Source organism: Triturus cristatus, chromosome 5_2 (assembly GCF_964204655.1).
Source record: "Triturus cristatus chromosome 5_2, aTriCri1.1, whole genome shotgun sequence".
In the NCBI taxonomy this organism is placed as follows: Eukaryota; Metazoa; Chordata; class Amphibia; order Caudata; family Salamandridae; genus Triturus; species Triturus cristatus.
In genome coordinates, this window is record NC_140588.1 from 1,098,255,985 (window position 1) to 1,098,276,804 (window position 20,820).

The 20,820-nt window shown below is 43.9% G+C and overlaps 1 protein-coding gene across 1 annotated transcript in view; it reads left to right on the plus strand.

Annotated features, from left to right (window-relative positions):
• The first annotated feature begins 1,198 nt into the window (after positions 1-1,198).
• Positions 1,199-20,820, plus strand: part of LOC146829760 (nicotinamide N-methyltransferase-like) — a 104,017-nt gene continuing 84,395 nt past the window's right edge. Inside the window, exon 1 of the mRNA XM_085608483.1 lies at positions 1,199-1,374. Coding sequence (XP_085464609.1) covers positions 1,227-1,374 — 148 coding nt within the window. The 5' untranslated portion in view covers positions 1,199-1,226. The remainder of the gene's footprint in view (positions 1,375-20,820) is intronic.

A 20,820-nucleotide genomic window follows, 5' to 3' on the forward strand; every position in this document is an offset into this window, starting at 1 on the left:
TTTGTGCCCTGTGAGGTTTAGTAGAAACTGTTTAGATTTGTGTCGGATTGCCTCTATTTAGTGAGTAAGTAGAATTAAATGAGATAGGAAGGATTTAATGTCCCTATCAGAAAGGGAGTCCTTCAGTCTGAGAGGCTGAGAATAGGCGTTGGCGTGGGGTAATGTACACCATTTCATGTGGGATGCCTGGATAGTCAAGATCATATTGTCCGTGGGTTGTGATTTTTGTCTAATACTGTCTTTACTATCTAGGGGATGCTGTTTTTTTTATCTGACTTGAGTAGTTGTAGGTCTATGCCATCGAGCTAAGCCTGGTGGAGTATTATAAGTGGCACCAAGAGGACACCCCAGAAATGGGGAATTATTGGTGAATTTGTAATTTTAGAACCAACCCCCCGGTAGTTCCTCATTTCTCAGCAGAGTTTCAACTGGAGATTTTGGACACACAGAGCAACTGTCATCGCCAGGGAAACGTAAACAAATCTTCAGTGTTCCAGTGGACCTCATCATTTTTTGGGGCCTTCTGATTACAGTTACAGATCCCACTGGCTTTAAGAGTCCAGTCCTAATGAAGGGCAAACATTCTTGGGAACCAGGAAGCACTTTCTGACCTGGACTGTGCTGCTGATTTTACATGTTTAAGCTCTATAAAAAATAGAGCCAATTGTTTTGTTTTTTTACAGAGTTTTATATATAGCAAACTTGACCCAAATCGGGTATCAGAGCACTTTACATAGCACCAGTTGCATTACATGAGGACACATTCATGTTTTTTGTTAGACACAGGGAGATTAAGTGATTTGCCCAGTATCACAGGATGTTCAGCGTCATTGCCGAGACTCGAACCAGTTCCCCAGATTCGAGGTTGAAAGCCCTACCCGTTAGGCCAGCTCCTCTTTCCCTTAGGTCCATGCAAAGAGTGGGTGTTTGCTCAGGCCTTCATATTAGGCAATGTTCATACCCTCATGGACATGTACACATTTATCCATGTTGTGTAAGCTTGTGTTTCAGGGTTTAAAGTATTTTACTTGCATATAGGCAAACAATATGAGTTCAGCCTTGGGCCATTGAGTCTGAGGATAAAAGTGAAATTGTGTTGATGTTGAAATAAGTTGCATATGTAAACATTCCCTCTGTTTAAAGAGCATTTAAAATTAAAATTTCTAGGTATATAACATGAGTGCAAGTCACAAAGAATGAGAGCAAGGTAAACATACACTGGAGCCATGGCCACTACTATCTCCCTGAAGGAGCTCCATGAAAAATGTTCTGATACGCTAAAGGCAAAGGAGAGGTATTTGGTCTGCGAATCTGCCTTTTTTGAAGATACTATTACTGACATGTTTTCCAATTTCATCAAAATCTATTCATCAGGTATGTACTATTCTTGTCCCTGTTTATCTACTGAAAATAGATTTTTTTAAATTTTGTTGGTGTCAGAAAAACAGTGATGTGATGTCCAGAATATCATCTCACTGTGCTTGAAGCATTTGCTAATTATAATTGCTATGCATCTATTAGGATAGGGATAGGAGAACTAAGTTATTCGTAAGAATTTCTCTATTTCAAGAAATTGTGCTGCAATCATCACAAATCTAAGAAAAGATTCCCTTTTGTGCAACTGATTGACGTGGAATATGACTATACTAGTTAAAAGAGGCTATGCAAATGCACTAACCATAGATGTATTTCCACAAAAGACCTATTATTATATTATTAAACACTGCTCACTGTCTTCTATAACAATGTCCGATTTTATTTTGCACAGTCAGTTTATAAACCTTCTCATAAAAACATACTTATACACATTTAAAAGCATATTGCACACAGTTTTACCATTATAACGCTTGTACAAGTAAATACATTAATTCCTTGCCAAACCCTTAGAACAAAATCTGACACAATTTTAAAACTGTTCATGGAAATAATTCACAAAAAAGGATTGATATCTTTCAAGGCTATTCATAGAAACCATTTACAGGAACAATTGATTAAAAAATACCGTTGACGCAGAGTTTCGGTGGCACGTGAGTTGATTCTCCTCAACTTCTTCAGGACACAATATTATAACAAATATGCAATATCTAGGAAAGGAAGTGACCAGATTCAGTGTCTTACTCATTAGACACAAAAAACAGGCTCATTTGTACATTATTGCAAATCATTCCTCCCAGCAGTTCCTATCCATATTAACCTCTATGTTTATAACTTTACATAAACAATGGGAGCAATAACATCCCACCGTGAACCACTCCACTTTACATGAAGTATGATGAATGCAAAATACTAAGGGGCATATCAGCAACAACCGCCGATAATTATCGCTCAGCGCACTTAGCGTGAGAATAATTATCACCGCCTAGCGTGGATTTTGATCGCTGAGATAGCGTGCTATTAGCAACGCTTATCTCAAAAGTGATAAAAATCCTCACGCTAACTGCCTAACGTGAGATTATCGCTGGAAACCCAGCGATAATCTCACGCAATGTGGCGTTAGCTTGATGATAGGGACTCCCAAACTTAGCCATGATATCCACCTTCCATAGGATATCATGGCTAAGTCAGTCCTGAAGCAGGCGTAAGGAAAGTAGCGATAACAGGGGTTATCGCTACTTTTCTTGCTGCTATGCTTCATAGCGTGGGGCTTGATGATAGGAGAAATGTCGCTTAGCAACATTTCTCCTGTCATCTCAGGTCAGGTCACGTGTTAGCATGAGCTTGCTAATTAGGCGATAAAATTATCGCCGCTTTTCGGCCAAAAACGGCTGCAAAAGTGGCAATAATTCTATCGCCTCGCCTTGCTGATAGTGTCCTTTATACTAGAGGCTATTGGAAATGTTTTGTCTTATAGATTTATTTTGCACGCTCCATGATCATTCCCAAACGGTCAGCTTCTGGCGTTTCATAACCCTTTATATCAGTGCCCTTTATTTTCTTCCATGCACTGTTAACTTGCTCAATTCCTCCCATGCAATTTTCTCAGGAGTCATGATTTTATTGTTAGAATATGGGAATGTGTTAATGTCTTTATTGTCCACTGGCACACTGGCTGAATGCACAAAACGGTTGTCAACCACATGGCCAAAGAACAACAGCAAGCTCATTCAGGCCTATAGACACAGACTCTACAAAATGTACAAAGTGTTTCTTAAAAATTGAATACTCTGGCTTTCAGTGTAGCAGGGAGTCTGTTCCATGCCTGTGCCCCCAGAAAGCCAAACCCTGCTTCAAAATACGGGTCCCAGTTTCTTGCAAACATATAGTATGCTTCTTCCTTTGTTCCACTTCCTCACCACTTGTTGAGTCACCACTCATACTTTTTTCAATTGCGATCTGTGGTGTTCATGGAAGTCCTGTGCTATTCACCCCTAATTTCGATTCAATCTTTTATGTTAGATTTCATCTGCGCCATCGGATCACAGATATGTTACGAGAAGTATCTTTATGTACGTACCCGGAGTGTTCAAGTACAGCACTGTGATGATGACAATGTCTTTAACCTTCCAAGACAACATGACTCTCTCGTCAAATTTTAAGGCCAACGTAAGATCGGAAAAATGGGGTGCATTGCATAATGGAATTCACAGGGACATATGCTCCTCGTTTGGACAAGTGACCAGCATGTGGAGCAGAATCTTTTTTTAACAGCGTCTTTTAGTCGTAGACTGAACCAACACAAGGACTCTAACTGTGTTGGTGTTTACCTGACTAGTGTGCATGTGCAGCACTGCAAAGATATTCTCTATTTAACAGAATCTCATCACTGAAGATGACAACATTACAGAATTTGTACTGAAAACTGGGAATGACTTTGGTAGAAGGCACTGAATTTGTCAAACTGACCATCAGCTTTCCTCTCAAACAGACGAATGTCCTGATCTTGAATGCAGTTCACACACACCCCTACCCTGCAAGGGTCATTTTCAGTCTCTATTGTCTCCTGATTACAAACAACTTGAATTTAAGACATTTGTTATTACATCTCATGTAGACATTGGGCACATCCTATGGCTGTTGCATGTACTATGTTATCTAATACTGAAGACTTATAGATCAGAGAATCCTTATGCTACCAAACCTTTATCTGAATTAGGCTAAATCAATGGTAAACAGAGCCTTCAGCACATAGATGAAGTTGTTCAGCCAGTAGCTCAATATTGGCAATCAATACCTTTCAACATTTACAGACAGGTGGTGACCACAATTGGTAATCTTACAGATCAAAATATTATAGAACCTGTTGCTGGACCAATGCCATGGATGGATTTTATTGTTCTCAAAAACCTGCAAGGGGCCTGTCATGCATCTCTGTAGTTAAATACCAGCCCAATCTTTCAATGCAATGGAGGATTTATGATGTACCTAGGTTCCAAAACTTCTACTCAAGGATGCACACATCTCAAAGTTTGACCTTGATAGAGGATTTCATCAGCTGGAGTGAGAGGAGATGACAAGGTACATTTCTATTTTTGCTACTTACATAGGAATTTCCAGATACAATTATTTGAGTTTCAGTGTTTTCTTGGATGCCGAAGAATTTCAGGAAAAGATACACAAGGTAATGCAATGTATTCCCAATTTTCCGTTTTGCTCTGATGATATCTTGGTCTTTGGAAAGTCACAGCAGAAACATGATGCAAGACACCAGTTGATGCAAACCTCAGAGTCGGTCTTGAGAAATGCAGAGTGCCACACTTTACTTAAATTGTATTGATGTGTATTCTCTAAATAGGACACGCACTCAACCAAGAAAACTTATTTGTTGCGTCCCTCAGGGCTCCACGCTCAGACCGACGTTCTGTAAAATACATGTGACTCCACTGTTAGATGTCACCCCGACTAACAACATAAACATCGTCAGATAAGCAGACGACCTGCACTGATATTGTACCTCTTGGATAGAACATCCAACATCCGGAATAAGTTCACCGCATGCATGACAGAAGCGGCACCTGGAAGAAGTCCAGCTGCCTCAAGCTGAACACAGACAGGACTGAAGTGGTGGTATTCCAGAAAGATATTTTGCCTTGGTACTTGATCTCAGACTCACCCAATACCCAGTTCACAAACAAGAAATCAAAGAATATTTCTAAACTACTGGACATGGCCGCCATTTGTAAATGCAGTTGCCTCATCCTGTTTCATCATCGTGAGGATGCTGAAGAAAATTTTCAAGTAGCTACCAGTTAGCATAAGGAAATCGGTCACCCAAGCCCTCATCGCCAGCAGACTGGAATACAGGAACCCCCTGAATGAAATGAATGAAATGAAAAGAGATTTCTAAAGCGCATGGCTGCCCTTGAGCGTCCCAGCGCTAACAATGTACTGAGCCGCTACCCCAAGACACAGGGAGAGACCTACAGAGGAAAAAGATAAGTCTTCAATGCTTTGCGGAATTTTGCCAAGTTGGGTTCTTTACGCAAAGCCGTCGGTAGAGCATTCCATAGTTGACCTGCATTAATGGAAAACCGACGTCCACCCGATTTCGCCTTTTTTGCCCTGGGTATCATTACTAGATTACCATCTTCAGAGCGAAGGGCTCGCGTAGGTTTGTAAGAGTGGACCAAATCTCTTAGAATGGGGGGACCCGATCCTTGTAGGGCTTTGAACACTAAGCAGAGAGATTTAAATTTAATACGCGCTCTAATAGGTAGCCAGTGCAAGGCCTTCAAGGCAGGCCGAGCTGAAGAGCTTTTGGCAGTACCAGTGAGCATCCGTGCAGCTGCATTCTGTGCTCTTTGGAGAACATTCAGTGTGGATTCAGGTGCCGCCAGGAAAAGGGCATTGCTATAATCAAGCCTGGAGAGCACCAATCCGTGGACCAATAGTCTCCTGGAAGTATCAGGGAGAAGCGACAGGACTTTTCGGGCTGACCGGAGCAGCCCATAACACGTCCCTGCCACTCGTTTGGCTTGTGTGATCATAGATAGCTCAGGTTCCAGCCATACCCCAAGACTTTTTATGGCGCCCTTAGGGGCTGGGGGGACGCCCAGACTAGCTGGCCACATACATTTGGGCAGTGATGAGCATAGATTGCCAAGGAGCATAAGCTCCGTTTTCGTCCCATTCAGTTTTAGCCGGGAGTCCGACATCCATGCCATGATGTTGGTAAGGCAAGCCGCAAACTTCGCCCCCTGGCTTTCCGACAGGGACAAAGAAACAATCAGTTGAGTGTCGTCTGCATAGGTTGCCATTGTCACCCCGAAAGGGGCAACCACCTCCTCCCGTGGGGCCATGTAGATGTTAAAAAGCGTCGGGCTCAGTGAAGAGCCCTGCGGGACTCCACACAGGAGGGGGGTAGGCAAAGAACTAAAATCGCCATCTATGCACAGGAAAATTCTACTAGCTTATGAGGAAACTTCATACCATCCAGAACGCAGCAGCCAGGCTTGTCCTCACCCTCCCATGCCAAGCTGAGCCCAAATAACACCTCACCTTATGGAACTTAACTGCCTCCCGAGACACGAACGAGCACCCTTCCTACTACCAACCCAAACCTATGAAACTCTCCACAACACAGACCCTGCCTAAATGAATACCCACCAACCTTACAGACACCTCTTCCCTACTGGAATTCAATTGGCACATACCCTACTAATACCCAAAATCAGATCAGGGTTTGTGCATTTCTCATACCATGCTCCTAAAGCCTTGAATGGCCTCCCTCAAAAGGTCGGAATCTCATCCTCCCTTTTAAAATTCTACAACAACCTGAAGACCCTGACTCTTCAATTAAGCCCTCTAGGCTGGCCTCATGCACCTACCACAAATGCCTGGATATCCTTGCGTGTTGTTAGTGTGCTTTAAAAATGTAAAAATGCAATTTACGTTTCATATAGCAATGTTTTTTTCAGAACGTAATTTTGTTAGCAATATTCTGACACACAACATTCACCCTATTTACATTAAACTGTAAATGAAGGCCCAGATAATCTAATTCCGAGACAACATCAACATTAATTAATACATCAATAGCACACAACTCTACTTGGAAGTCTTCTCCACTCAAGACATTCTTCACAAACTGCCTGCACATAATTGCGACCACTATACCCACCACACTCCTTGAAGTTCAGCCACACCAAAAGAGAATTCCAAACCTGGTTCAATGTCATGAGCATTGATGGACTTGCACCCCAAATTTAAGCAAACACAGTGACACTTGGATTTAGCTCAGACACTAACCTCACCCTCGAGGACATCACCCTTAATGAATACACCATCAGGAAAGCCAAGATGGTATGTTACTTGCTTTCTCTACTGGCAGTCAGTAGCGGTGCTTCCATTGGGTCGTTGGGGCGTTGATCCCCCGCCCGCCCGCGCCCGCAGCTCCCTCTGCATCTCTGAACTTAAGTAAACTGATCAGTTTACTTAAGTTCAGGGATGCCAGTCAGCATGACGTCAGACCGCCCACCCCCTTCAGAGTCTGAAGGGGGTGGGCAGTCCGGCGTCATGTTGACTGACATGCATTGTCAGACCACCAGCCAGGGACAGGCAGCATGAGTGGGGAAGGTGAGCAAATTTTTTGCCCGTGCCCAGTCATGCGCACTTGTGTTTGCACTGGCTTGCGCATGCCCATTAGGAGCCCCTAGGTCTCCTAATGGGCAGGCGGCGGGCGAAGAATAACCGTGCCCTAAGCCAATCCTGGTGCTGCAGCAGCGCCAGGATTGGCTGAGGGGTTGCCACTCCAGTGCTGACGTGCTGTTCCTGTTTGAAGAGGGCAGAGGCGCCAACGCGGACCAGGAGCAGAGGCGGTCAGGTAATTTTTTTCAAAATGTTATTCACCCTCGGGCCCCCACCCCCGCGAGTACTGCGGTCTGCGAGCCGTGACTAGGGTCCCCTAGATTGTGTAATTGCATGACAGCTGTGCCTAGTAGATTTAGAAGACCCACACACACAAACGGTTGACATAATCTCCATAGACCGGGAGGGGAGCAGAAAGGGAGGCATGCCTGGTAGGCACAGCAAAGCGAGGAATGGATTCTACTCTGCAAGGGAGGCAGAAGAAGCTATGAGGCTTGAAGAGGGAGTCATTACTTTGATTATTAGGGGAACGAGAAAAAGGCTGGCGGATCGGGGGTGAAATGTGTGTGGGTGGGGCGGCTGGGAAGAGGAGAGACTGAGACCACGTTCTGAAGGCATGCACAGATATTGTTCATTTCGGCTATGGCCACTTTGAGGAAAAGATGTTTAAAATGGAACTAAAGCACAATTTAAATAACGCAAATCCTTAGCAATACATTTATATATTTTAATTTCGGAGTCCCTGTTTTTGTTTGACTATGTGGTATGTTAGTTACTGCATTCCCTCCCTCAGACAGGCAAGGGAGTTGTGTTGAAATGCAGGGTGTTGCATGAAAGCCTGGCTTTGTGTTTTTGTTGGCGCTGCTCCGAGTATCGCGGTGATGAATTTCGCGCTGTCTCTGCTCAGATGCTACTAACAACAAAAGATGACATAACATGATAACAGCATTGTTAGAAGGGGTTCCTACTTGTATCTGTGGATCTGCCTGGGATTTTGCTGCCCTACATCGCCGACCCTCTTCCCTTGCTGTGTTTCTGTCCCCCGCCGCCGCTAACACCATCTGCGGCCGCGGAGCGGGGACGGGACTACACTCCCCATCATCCTAAGCGGCAGGGGAGCTGCGTTGCCGTTTTCCCGCCAGAAGGTGCACAAAAGACCGCTGTGACTGCGGCAGAGCGGGTTCCTACTTGTATCTGTGGATCTGCCTGGGATTTTGCTGCCCTACATCGCCGACCCTCTTCCCTTGCTGTGTTTCCGTCCCCCGCCGCCGCTAACACCATCTGCGGCCGCGGAGCGGGGACGGGACTACACTCCCCATCATCCTAAGCGGCAGGGGAGCCGCGTTGCCGTTTTCCCACCAGGAGGCGCACAAAAGACCGCTGTGACTGCGGCAGAGCGGGTTCCTACTTGTATCTGTGGATCTGCCTGGGATTTTGCTGCCCTACATCGCCGACCCTCTTTCCTTGCTGTGTTTCCATCCCCCGCCGCCGCTAACACCATCTGCGGCCGCGGAGTGGGGACGGGACTACACTCCCCATCATCCTAAGCGGCAGGGGAGCCGCGTTGCCGTTTTCCCGCCAGGAGGCGCACAAAAGACCGCTGTGACTGCGGCAGAGCGGGTTCCTACTTGTATCTGTGGATCTGCCTGGGATTTTGCTGCCCTACATCGCCGACCCTCTTCCCTTGCTGTGTTTCCATCCCCCGCCACCGCTAACACCATCTGCGGCCGCGGAGCGGGGACGGGACTACACTCCCCATCATCCTAAGCAGCAGGGGAGCCGCGTTGCCGTTTTCCCGCCAGGAGGCGCTCAAAAGACCGCTGTGCCGTTTTCCCGCCAGGAGGCGCACAAAAGACCGCTGTGACTCCCGCGTTGCGGTACCGCGCGCGGGTTGCGCCGGGCTAAGCCCGGGCAAAGGGCGGGCCATCTGTGGCCGTCCGGGGCTGTACGATGCTGGGCTGGGGTCTCCTTCTGAAGAGTGGGAAAAAGTGATAAAAGGTACATTTCATCTTTCCATATACTGTGCCCTTTCTACTTCTATTGCTCCGTGTGTGACTATTCAGCCCTTGTAGCCACTACCTAATAATGAATGAACTTACAGGTCGATTAGAATTATTAGTCAAATCTCTTGTCCTTCCTGTGCTGGAAAGAATAAAGGGTTTGTCCAAACAACTAGATTCAATAGAGAAGTTGACACAAAAAAATACCGACCAACTGAAAGACCTATCGCTCAATATAATCCCATCTTTAAAAAGCTCTACTACTCTCAATTTACCTTCAGTAATAAAAGATAGACAAATAAACGCAGAGGCAAGCAAAAAATTACCAACTTGAGTAATACACAAACATCTGCTGCCAGCTACAGAGAGTAACACTGAAATAGCGCAAGGTCAGACTACTGACAACCCTAAAATTAGTAATCTAAAACAAAAACCATGCAACGCATCTGCCGATATTGCCACGAGACTCAACGAGGGTTCTAATTGCAATCATATAGACTTACCTCCAGAAGTGGTTCCTTATGTTGTAGTTTTAACAGGAGCCCCGGTCCTGGAAACAGGGAAAAAAGAGGGCTACTACGAGTTGAAAAATAAGGTGATGTACTGGCTGAGACAGAACAGGCCCCTGCCTCCTAATATCAATGGGGAAATCCTGAACGTCCGCAGACTAGCTTGGGTAGGCCCACGGCCGAAAGAAATACAAGGCGATGTGATTATCGTCAATTTTAGAGATCACAGAGCAACCAGGTACATAATCAACTGGCTACAAGGCCAAGATCAAAGCTCTATTAGAACTTACGATCTGACCTACTTCTATCCACAGTCACTAGCTAGAAACTCAATACAGCCCAATATCTTTCCATGGGCCCGACCAAGGTCCTCTAATTTTAACATTTTAACATCCAATCGTTTTTCTCCTCTTAGAGGGTTAGAGGACGTTGATTGACTCTCTCAAAAAGATCTTAACCAGGGCACTTTTCACGGTATAAGGAGTGGACAAGCATGTAGTGATCCCTCCAATTTACTCTTACCCCGCACTGCCCAAGTTACTAAGGAGTCATCTTTTTTAGTTCAAAATATCGATGTGCAGCTAAGGGACGAAACACCGGAATCCCCGATACTTGCTCCACATTTTAATAACGCTCCTGATCAAGACCCTAGCAAATTAAAAATTGCGGCAGTATTTTGGAACGTGGCAGGTCTACGCTCCAAATGACATTTGGATTGATTTTATTTTAAATTCTAACATCTTGTGTCTGCAGGAGACATGGCTGACAACAGCGACCCATCTGGATGGTTACAGAACATATTTCTCACCCGCCCAATACTCTAATTTTGGCCGGGCTAAAGGAGGATTAACCATGTATATATCAAATTTGATTAAGTTAGAAAAGATAAAGGTCATAAAGCTGGACCCTAACTTTCAGCTTCTTAGCCTTATACCAAATTCCAGGGACCTTTTCCTTTTGGTTAATTAGTTAATTACTATAACAACCTATCAGATTTGGATGCAATGGGGAAAATTAATTTTATTTTTTCCCTAATATCACCTATAATTAAGAAATCAAGCAGAGAAGTGACCATCATATGGGGCGGCGATTTTAATCAGACTATTTGTGCTGCCCCTAATGCCTTTTTGTGTGGTTTAAGCGATGGGGATGATAACCCCATCCCTCATTTTTCTCATTCGACTTTAGGCAGCTCGCTAAATGAAATAATTTTTAACTTAGATTTGAGAATTGCAAACAAACCAGCTAATAAAAACATGATGCTGGCCCCCACCTTTCATGGTAGGGGATGCACTTCCACCATTGATTTCATCTTGCTTTCAAACGGTTTTATTTCGAAGGATTTTACCTTCAACATCCATCAGATAGTTTTGAGCGACCACTACCCTCTTAGTATAACCTTTTTTCTCTCCACTGGGCCTATTCCTAAAATCCCTAGCGTTCTTGACCAAAATAACTTAGAATTAGCTAGAGTTAATGGCTACTCGCTAAAGTGGGCTTTAGTCGATCCAATAGAAATAGCTAACACAGTGATCACTGAAGCATACCTCTCTGTAATGAAATGTCTGGATCTGACTACTTCAGACGATGATGTCATTACTAATTTTGGCATAGTGATACAAACCATAAAAAAAGCCCTAACGGTAAAAAAGAATAGTTCCAAGAAGAACAGACAGGGCTGGTTTAATCACACGTGCACTGTTGCCTATACTAAATTAAAACTCGCCTTACACAAGACGGCCACTGATCGGGTAGAAATATCCAACTTAAGGAGGGCCTATAATATTGCTATCAAGGAACGGAAATTGGAATTAAAACGACAACTCTGGGACCAATTACACGAGAGCTGTCTTAGTAATAATAATGTTATTTTTTGGACGGTAGTAAAAACACTTTTCTTAACTGATAAGGGTAGTCTTCCAAGTATAGAGGTTGCCATAGACGAAAGAGAATGGGTAGAGTATTTTTCACAAATTTTTAAGACTAACTCACTACTAAACACCCCTAGAGATAACGATTCTTCCCATTACCAGCCCTCGACTTTCCCCATTGACATGCCCATTACATGCGATCAAGTCGAAAGGGCTCTAAATGCAAGTAAGAAAGGTAAGGCTCCGGGCCCCGATGGTGTCCCCATAGATTTATACAAAACGCATGCCGAGCTCTGGATTCCTTTCTTGACCAGGGTTTTTAATGCGCTGTCCTCCATCGGCATCCCCGAATCCCGGAAGAGATCCATATTAGTCCGTATCTTCAAGAAAGGGGATAGGAACCTACCCTCCTGCTACCGCCCCATCTCCTTTTTGGACTCTACAGGAAAAATGATGGGTCGGATATTACTTGACCATTTACAGGAGTGGGTAACGGAAAATAATATTCTATCCGACTTACAATATGGGTTCCGCGAAGGTCTGGGGACCATAGACCAAGCTCTAAATTTATCACTACTAATTGATAAATATGTTAACATCAAAGTTGGAGCTTTATATATGGTCTATGTAGATCTATCAGCTGCATTTGATTGCGTTAGCCATTCCAAACTCTGGCCCATCCTATTAGATCTGGGGGTGGAACAAACCGTAGTAACCTATATTAGGGAACTGTACGCTGATGCATCAGCTAGAGTAAGGTTTGGCACTAGTGGAGAACTCACAGCGCCGTTTGGGGTGGAAAAGGGCACGAGGCAAGGATGTGTCCTGGCCCCATTTCTATTCACCCTCTATACTAATGGTCTGGAGAGGGAGATGTTGAAAGGAGCTTGGGACCTTCCTATGGTAGCAAATCACCATGTACCAGCCCTTTTGTACGCTGACGATGCTGTGATATTGGCCCGTACACCCAACGAACTTCAGAGGGCCCTAAGTAGCTATGCTTCATTTATGGCCAGCCTAGACCTTAAAGTCAATATTGGGAAAACTTTTGTCATGAAGGCAGGTGTTGGAAGGAAAAACAAAACTAGGCCCATTTATTTGAATAACGAAAGATTATTAACTACTGACAAGTATCCTTATCTTGGCGTCATGATAGATGAAAAACTTAGCTGGAAACCGGCTGTTGAAGTTAGTAAACTACAATTTGCAAGAACCACCTCTGCACTTATAAATTTTTCCAGGAAAATAGGGAAAAAAGCACCTGTAGAGATGCTTAAAATCTATAAAGCCAAATGCCTTTCAGTGGCTCTATACGGAGCAGGCGTATGGGGCCACGCAGTCGTGGCCCCTATCCAATTAGTAGAGAATGGCTTTTTGAAATATCTTCTTGCCTTACCTACTACAGCCGCCAATTATCCTTGCCACGTGGAACTGGGCCTTCCGTATGTGATAGACCTGGTGAGAATCCAGCCTTTGTTACTATGGCATCGGATTTGGACGTCAGAACAAACAGTCTTTACCCAGCAAATTATCCAACAGACAATGCACACAGATCTAGGTGGTTAGTCTATGTCAAAAAGTTTCTAACTGATCTTGGGCTGGAAAAATATTATAATGATCCTACCCAGATTTAACAGTTAACAAGAAAGGTTTTCTATAAACTTTGTTTAAACCATCTTGAAGACCTTAGACTTAACTTAGAGGTTATGAAACAAACAACCAGACACTGTTTATTAGTCCAGACGGTATTTGGGATTCAGCCTTACCTGACCTATAATATAGCTCCATACGAACTGTTTCTTTTAGTCAGGTTTAGACTGAACCGCTTTCATCGTCTGGTGACTTTCCCATTGAAGAATAACTGGGACAAAATATTGCCACCTTGTTCCTGTGATGGGACATCACCCCAGTCTACAGTACATACTATTCTTTTCTGTAAATATTACATGGATCAACGGAGGAATTTATTAATCCCCCTATTAAAGCGTTGGGGCTTTCGTACATGTCGCCCAGCTTTACTTTTTCTACAGTCACTCGAGGGGGAAGAGGTGGTTTATATTGTCTCTAACCTCTTACAGTATATTATGCGACATAGACTGAATTTAGGGTAATCTAATCTATTTGATTTATGGCCAAAATGATCATAATATAACCTTTTAAATATGTTATTTTTCTGCATTGTCACTTTAACTAACCAGATGGAAAGCACTGCTACCACCCATGTCTATGATGTAAGATGATTTTTAAACTTACAGGTTTTAATGAGGAATTTTACAATGTATATGTTTTAACTGTATCTTTTATGGCCTTTTTTCTGAAATGCCGAATAAAGAAATATTGATTGATTGGTGACTTACAAGTGCACATGATGGATAAGGCGGGTGTAACGACTAAGCTTCTTTCGTGTTACTATGGTAAGTGCACCCACTCCTGTGGTAGGAGGACTGTCCGTCGCGCTGTGGTTCTCCATTTATTGTACTTGTTTTTATGGCAGTCTTAAAGAGAAAACAGTGGCAATGGCCTGGAGCTAGGCAGGGTTTCCAGTGCCTTGGCCCAGAGGATGACCGATGGAAACCGGATGTAGTGTGTGGGATACTTTGAGAGCGCTCTCTAGGTTACAGTTGGTGGAGCATAGATTCTTTCTAGGTTTGTGACGGGCGAAGGGTGAGTGTAAGGATTAATGGCGTTGTCCCCAGAACGGTTCTGAGCGCATTTTAAATAGTACCATACATTTCCTGGAATGCCTCTCGCTTGTGTCAGGATTGAGAGGTGGGTGTAGATTGGAAGGACTGTGTCTGGCAAACCATGCTCAGAGTGAGGGAGTGCACAGACCAACTACGAGGCTATTATAATAATTCATTCTGCCCATATCTACGGTATTGTATTGGTGAAGTCCTGTGCTCTGTGGTCTAACTTTAGTAAATGCCGTTTCTGGTGTTAGTGGTCCGGATGTTACGTCACACATGAAGAGGACCAATGAGAGGGCAGGTGTCAGGCGGAAGCAGCTGAGGGTCTGGGGAGGTAGACCGGTGCCGTTTAGCGACCCTGCTCTCGACCCACCTGCTAGTTTGTGTATGTCACTGGTGATGGGAAAATATTGCATGCATTTATAGCATCATTTTTCATTTAATACAAAAGTGAAGAAACATTAATCACTGCTGATTCAGCCGAGCCGGTGAATATAACAGTAAAAAAAGCAGACCCAGCATTGAACTAACCCTTTATGTTAATTGCAAAGAAAGGCAATCGATGACCTTGCTAACCTGTACATGGAGGCGACAACATATCATGTGTGCATTGCTAAAATATGAAAAACCATTCCATTACACGCACTCGATAACTAATATTCACTCAGGTGCACTGGAAGTGACCATTTAGCACTAAACACGAACAACCACGCTCCTCGCGACATTTCAAATGAGATTTAATTGCTGTAACCTCCCACCGAAGGTCAAGTGAACGCTCTCTGCTTTCTGTTATTGTTTTGTAAAAGTAGTGTCCGTGGTCTTGGAATCCTTAAGAAACAAGGCCCCTGCACGCCGATTAAACGATGCTTCGTTAAGAGCAACATTACATGGGTATTTCACAGAAGGCACTGGGCAGCTTGATCTGAACTCTAATTACATGAGAAGTGTGTGATGCCGATGGCAATATTCCAGATCTTAATAAATCCAACAACGTCATCAATAATCTGTCTCAGAAGATATCTCAAAAGCTTCTAAACATTAATTTCATAAATATGTTTCGTGGGTGAAATTGCTTTTGGAAGTTCTGTTAATGTATCTGATTAATGATTATCTGTCACGCACATTGGGATTTCAATTTAATGAAATACACGAGCACTTCATCTGATCCTAATTCATCTATTCTTTTCGCCCCATCAAGAGACATTCTTTTCATTGTAATACTATCAGCGTTCATAGATGATAGCAACAATTTATTTCAGCAGGGAACGTCCCAGCATGGGTTAAATGTCCACACTTGTGGAAATTAGGGAGCAGAATATATGTTTGGTATATCAGTTCCCTGACATTGGGATTCGTTTGTTTTTAAAGATGTCTATTAAGTGTTTTTTTTTGTTGCTGCCTCACTTGCTTGTCGGCCTCGTTTACACTAGGAAGCTGCTAGTCCTGTTCTTTGTGCTACAAGCACAATTCCCAAAGCTCTGTTGTTTTTTGTTAGCTCCTGATAGTGGACACAGTCCCTCCTGCCCGGGTTTGTTGATTTTTGCTGATGTCTATGTTATACACACACACTTCTCTGTCCCCGGCTGCTTCCGTGAGTTTTTCTGTCTGTGATGTACCCACAGTTTCCCTTGTTCTTTTGTTTTTTTAGTTCTGTGTATTTGTGTTATGTACATTATTTCTTCTGCCTGGTTTTGTTTGCTTATTTGCTGATGTTTTTTTAATACATGCTGTTTTGTTGGGTCTATTATGTTTCCTATTATCTGCATATGTTAAATGCCACTTGGAACGTCCTGAACCTCTGAGGGTGTGACTTCTTCCTTTTCCTCTGCCTCATTTATCTTAAACAGCGAACACCCAGTGACAAAGCCAATCACACTGACAGGCTTTAGGCGTATGTCAGTTGCTGTGCCATTTATCAGGATAAAATTACATCTCTGGGAGAAACCAAAATACCGGTCTGATGGCACACTATGGGACTCACAGAAATGTATTTGGCATGCTCCTTTATAGGGAGCACCCACTTTTTTCACCTAACTTAACGACCTGTCTGCACATATTTCTACATGACTGGTTACAGTCAGCAGCTGTGGGTGCTTCCCGAAGTCTGGTTAGAGCATATTTTTCCAAAGTTAATGCTGCATGCAGTGCAAGACACCGGGCAAGCATAGATTTTAAAGGGCTAAAGTTGTCATGCAGAACAATTTACATATTACAGTAAATGTTGAACAAATTAATGCAAGTAGATACAGGGCAGTTTTTTATGTGTTAATATTTCAAGACTATACGTTCCCACTGCCTAATAAACCTTGCTTTATCGCTGCATTCATTTGCTTTAAAATGCACCATTTGCCAATCTTTTTTACATTTCTTTCTCAGGAGAGGGACTCTCCCTAGACCCCAGGTTTGTCCATTGAACTTGTTCACATCGCTAACTAGTGTTTTCTATTGGAAAGGGTAGAGCCAAAGCAGTCTTGCTTAGTACCCTAACCCTCTTCAGAAGTCAGGCTTGCTTGGCAACCCAGAAATTCTCTGAAAAAATGTATGAGTTTTCTTTTAATAATGCCTAGAAGAAATTAATTTTTAGTCCATTTATCACAGAAATAGTGCTGAAAAGCGCACCAAAAAGATGCTAATTTAAAAAAAAAATCTTCACGGGGAAAATCCCCCGAACCCCCCTGATTGCCGTCAGGCTCGCAAGCTGCGCTCGCTCACATACGTTGATTAGTTCTGCATACGCTCCCCCACCAGTTTCAAATTCCACCAGCCACCCCTGCTGGCAGTAGACTTCTTCAGCTGCTACATCAATCATAGCATGTTCATTGATGGGAAAATTACAAGAGGATGCCTCCCTCCCCAAACCAGTGAAAACACAGCTCCAACAGGTACAGTGGCTCTGCCACTCCATTGTTAAAGTGGCTGGCAATAGGCTCACTACAAAGGGAAAAAATGTTGATGGTTGGAAATGTGTTACCAGCTGAGCCAGACAGGGACCAGCCATGTGCAAATCAGGCATGTACCAATTGCAACAGGAAAAGCTCCGCCCAAGATTCAGAGAGGCCCGCACTTTATCAATGTCCTCACATAACTAAGTTAAATTCCAAAGTTCAAGCCAGTGCTGTTGAAAGGTCATTTGTAGGTTCTCTATTCTGCTGTCAAATTATTTGGATGGGTTTAGTTGATGTGTCTGTGATTAACTTCTCCCATGTTTCACCAATGATGTTCAAGCAGGGCAGTGACCGAGGGTGACCCTTTGTTTCCAGGCAACATCTGATAAGCACCATTTACATCTATTCTAGGTCACCTCTGGACACTGACATCTCATTCCTGGCACTGTATGAGAGGAGAGCTTGGCTAGTGTAGTTTGTCGTCCAATGAGGCTCAGACAGAGAAACAAACTTATCTGGAATCTTTTTGGCATTTATATGGAATCTTTACATTGGACAATTAACAAAAAGAGTTCGATTTTCTATGTTTTCTTTTCCTTTCTTGAGTTAGGATGGTGTGATCTTGACTTATCATGTATGCCTTTGGAAATGTGAAAAGCTGCTCCAGCCTGTACATTAAGAAAGCCCTTTTAAATTCTGTTACTGAGGAGGCATGCCAGATTCATGTTTGGCACGCGGCCCTTCTACTCCCTAAACACACATACCTTGTATGCTGCAAGATCCAGCAAGTAACATGTGAAGCATGTTTGTAAACTTGTAAAGGCTCCTTCTGATTTCTGCTCTGGGATTGCATGGCCAGAATGCAGCCCTTGTGAAATAGGTGACGTCTGTGTCACTTTTGCAGTTTTACTCATTTTTAGGTCTCGCTGAGCCCCAGCGCTTGCGCTGGCTCGGAGAGACATTTTATAGTTGGGATTTTCAAAGTGCTGCCGTGGCCTAAAGCTTCAGTGCACGTGAACGTGCACGCGCGCAGGGCCATGTGTCTTTCCTCCGCAGCACGCGATCGCAATCGCGATCACTTTCACTTTCGCGGCGATCGCAATCGCGATCACTTTCACTTTTTTATATTCCCTCCTCTTCAAATCTCACTCTCGATCAATGTAATGCAACTTCAGCACTCCGCATCGTATTAAAAACGCAGCGCTTCCAGTCGGACCCTCCAAACCTACCGAAAGTTATTATTAACTCCAATCACCACGTTATAAATACTCCGCTCACGCACCTCCGCAAGCTGTACAATGCGTACTTTCAAGGCAGCTTGGAGCCTAAGCCACTCGGGACACTGCTCCGACATTTTTCGTAAAACAAAGAGAGCAAATGCAAGCCCCGCCGGTCACGTGTCAGCAGCACACACACATTTACACAAGCTGATCCTCTGGCTGCACCCCAACCCCCTACCTTCCGTTTTTACCCAAAATGCAGCTCCTACGGTCGGCCCCTACTCCCCAGCTTCATTCATTTTTAATAAAAAGAACTTACCCGGTTCAAAATGCAACGCTCGTGCTGCTCCGCTTCAGTACAGAAGAAAGTATGCAGCCAGGTTCAAGCGTCTCCCGTCAAGCCCCTTCAACAAAAGCAAACTCATAAGCAGCTTCCGTCCCTCTAAGGAATACATGTTCACTTTAATTACATGTAGCTCAGTAGATTAGAAACACTCTTTATGCACACCTCCGAACGGCACGATCTCCTTCAAATATAATGCAACTTCAACAGCCGCATCGTGTTAGAAACGCCGCTCTTCCGGTCGGACTCTCAAAACCTACATAAAGAGATTATTAACTCCAATCACCACGGTCAAAATGCTCCTCTCACGCACCTCATGGGAGCTGTAAAATGCGTAAATTAAAGGCAGCTTTAAGTCTAAGACACTCTGGACACTGATCCTACATTTGCATCAAAACAAGGAGACCAAATGTAAGCCCCACCGGTCACGTCTCAGCAGCAGACACAGATTTCCACAAGCTCATCCTCTGGGCGCACCCTAACCCCCCTATCTTTGGGTATTTGTCTAAATGCAGCTCTAACAGTCGACCCCTCATCCCCACCTTCATTCAATTAAATTTAGGATAACTCGCCCGGGTCAAAATGCAACGCTTTCGCAGCACCGCCACAAATTAAGGTGCTGTCTTACAATGCAACTTAACCAATAGAAGCGTTGGGACCATGCTCCTTCATTTAAGTACAGAACAAAATGAGGAATATGGTAGCTGGTTGGTTTACTAAAAGTGTACTTCCAAATGTACATTACATGCCTTTGTATATTTCTTCAGTGGTTTCGCCTCCCCGTCTTTCCTGTACTTCATTTGTTTATTGTCACTCGGAGCCAATAACCCACATTTAGACCCAGACTCATATATTATTTCATTTCACACTTTTGTACGTGTCGCAGTAAAAACAACCAGGGGTAAGTTCGCAAGGAATTGCACCGACACCTTGATTAGCGGCAGGGCTGCATTAGAGAACAAGCATTTGCAATGCAATAGGTCTCGCAGTTACACGAGTTAAAGCTATTGGCATTGTAAATGACAATGCCAATAGGCATTGTTATTTGCAATGTCAATAGCTCAAACTCGCGTAAATGCGAGACCTAATGCATTGCAAATGCTTGTTGCTGTTGAACCCTTACCTAAAAGCCAATTAGGGTTATCCAATGACCTATTTTGTTAGAGATGAGAACATACGCACTGGTAGCAGAGGCGCAATTAGAGACAAATTTCGGGGGGGGGGGGCTAAGAAAAAAATTCGGGGGGGGGGCTGAGTCTTTTAAGCCATAGGCAGAGTGGAGCTGCAGGGGCTCTTGGAAGGGGTGAAAGAACAGCGAGGCCTCATTAACATGCAAATGGTCTTTTAAAGACCTGTGAAGTGCTCGGGTGCGGCTGTGTGTGGCCCGGGAAGCTGTCTCATCCCGGGCTGCCACACACGACGGGGGGGTGGGGCTGAAGCCTTGTGAGTCCAATGGGTGTTGCGCGCCTGACTGGTAGTTATTTCAATCGTCCAGATTTACAATACCAGCAAGTCCAGCCAGAAAAATGGGGAATCACGTAAAATCAGCACTTTGCTACTGGCACCAACATCCTTACAGGACACACACCTCTTCTCCAGAGGACCTGCTTTCCTTTTCCTTTTGATCTGTTTTGCTTTTACCAAAAGAGACACGCATCTCTGTTCCAACTGCGTCAATCCTTTATTTCCGACCATTTCTGACACATTGAAACCTCTACGGAACATATTAGTAAGTACTGCCTGTCCATTAATCCTAATCTTATAAATCCCCCTCATATTCT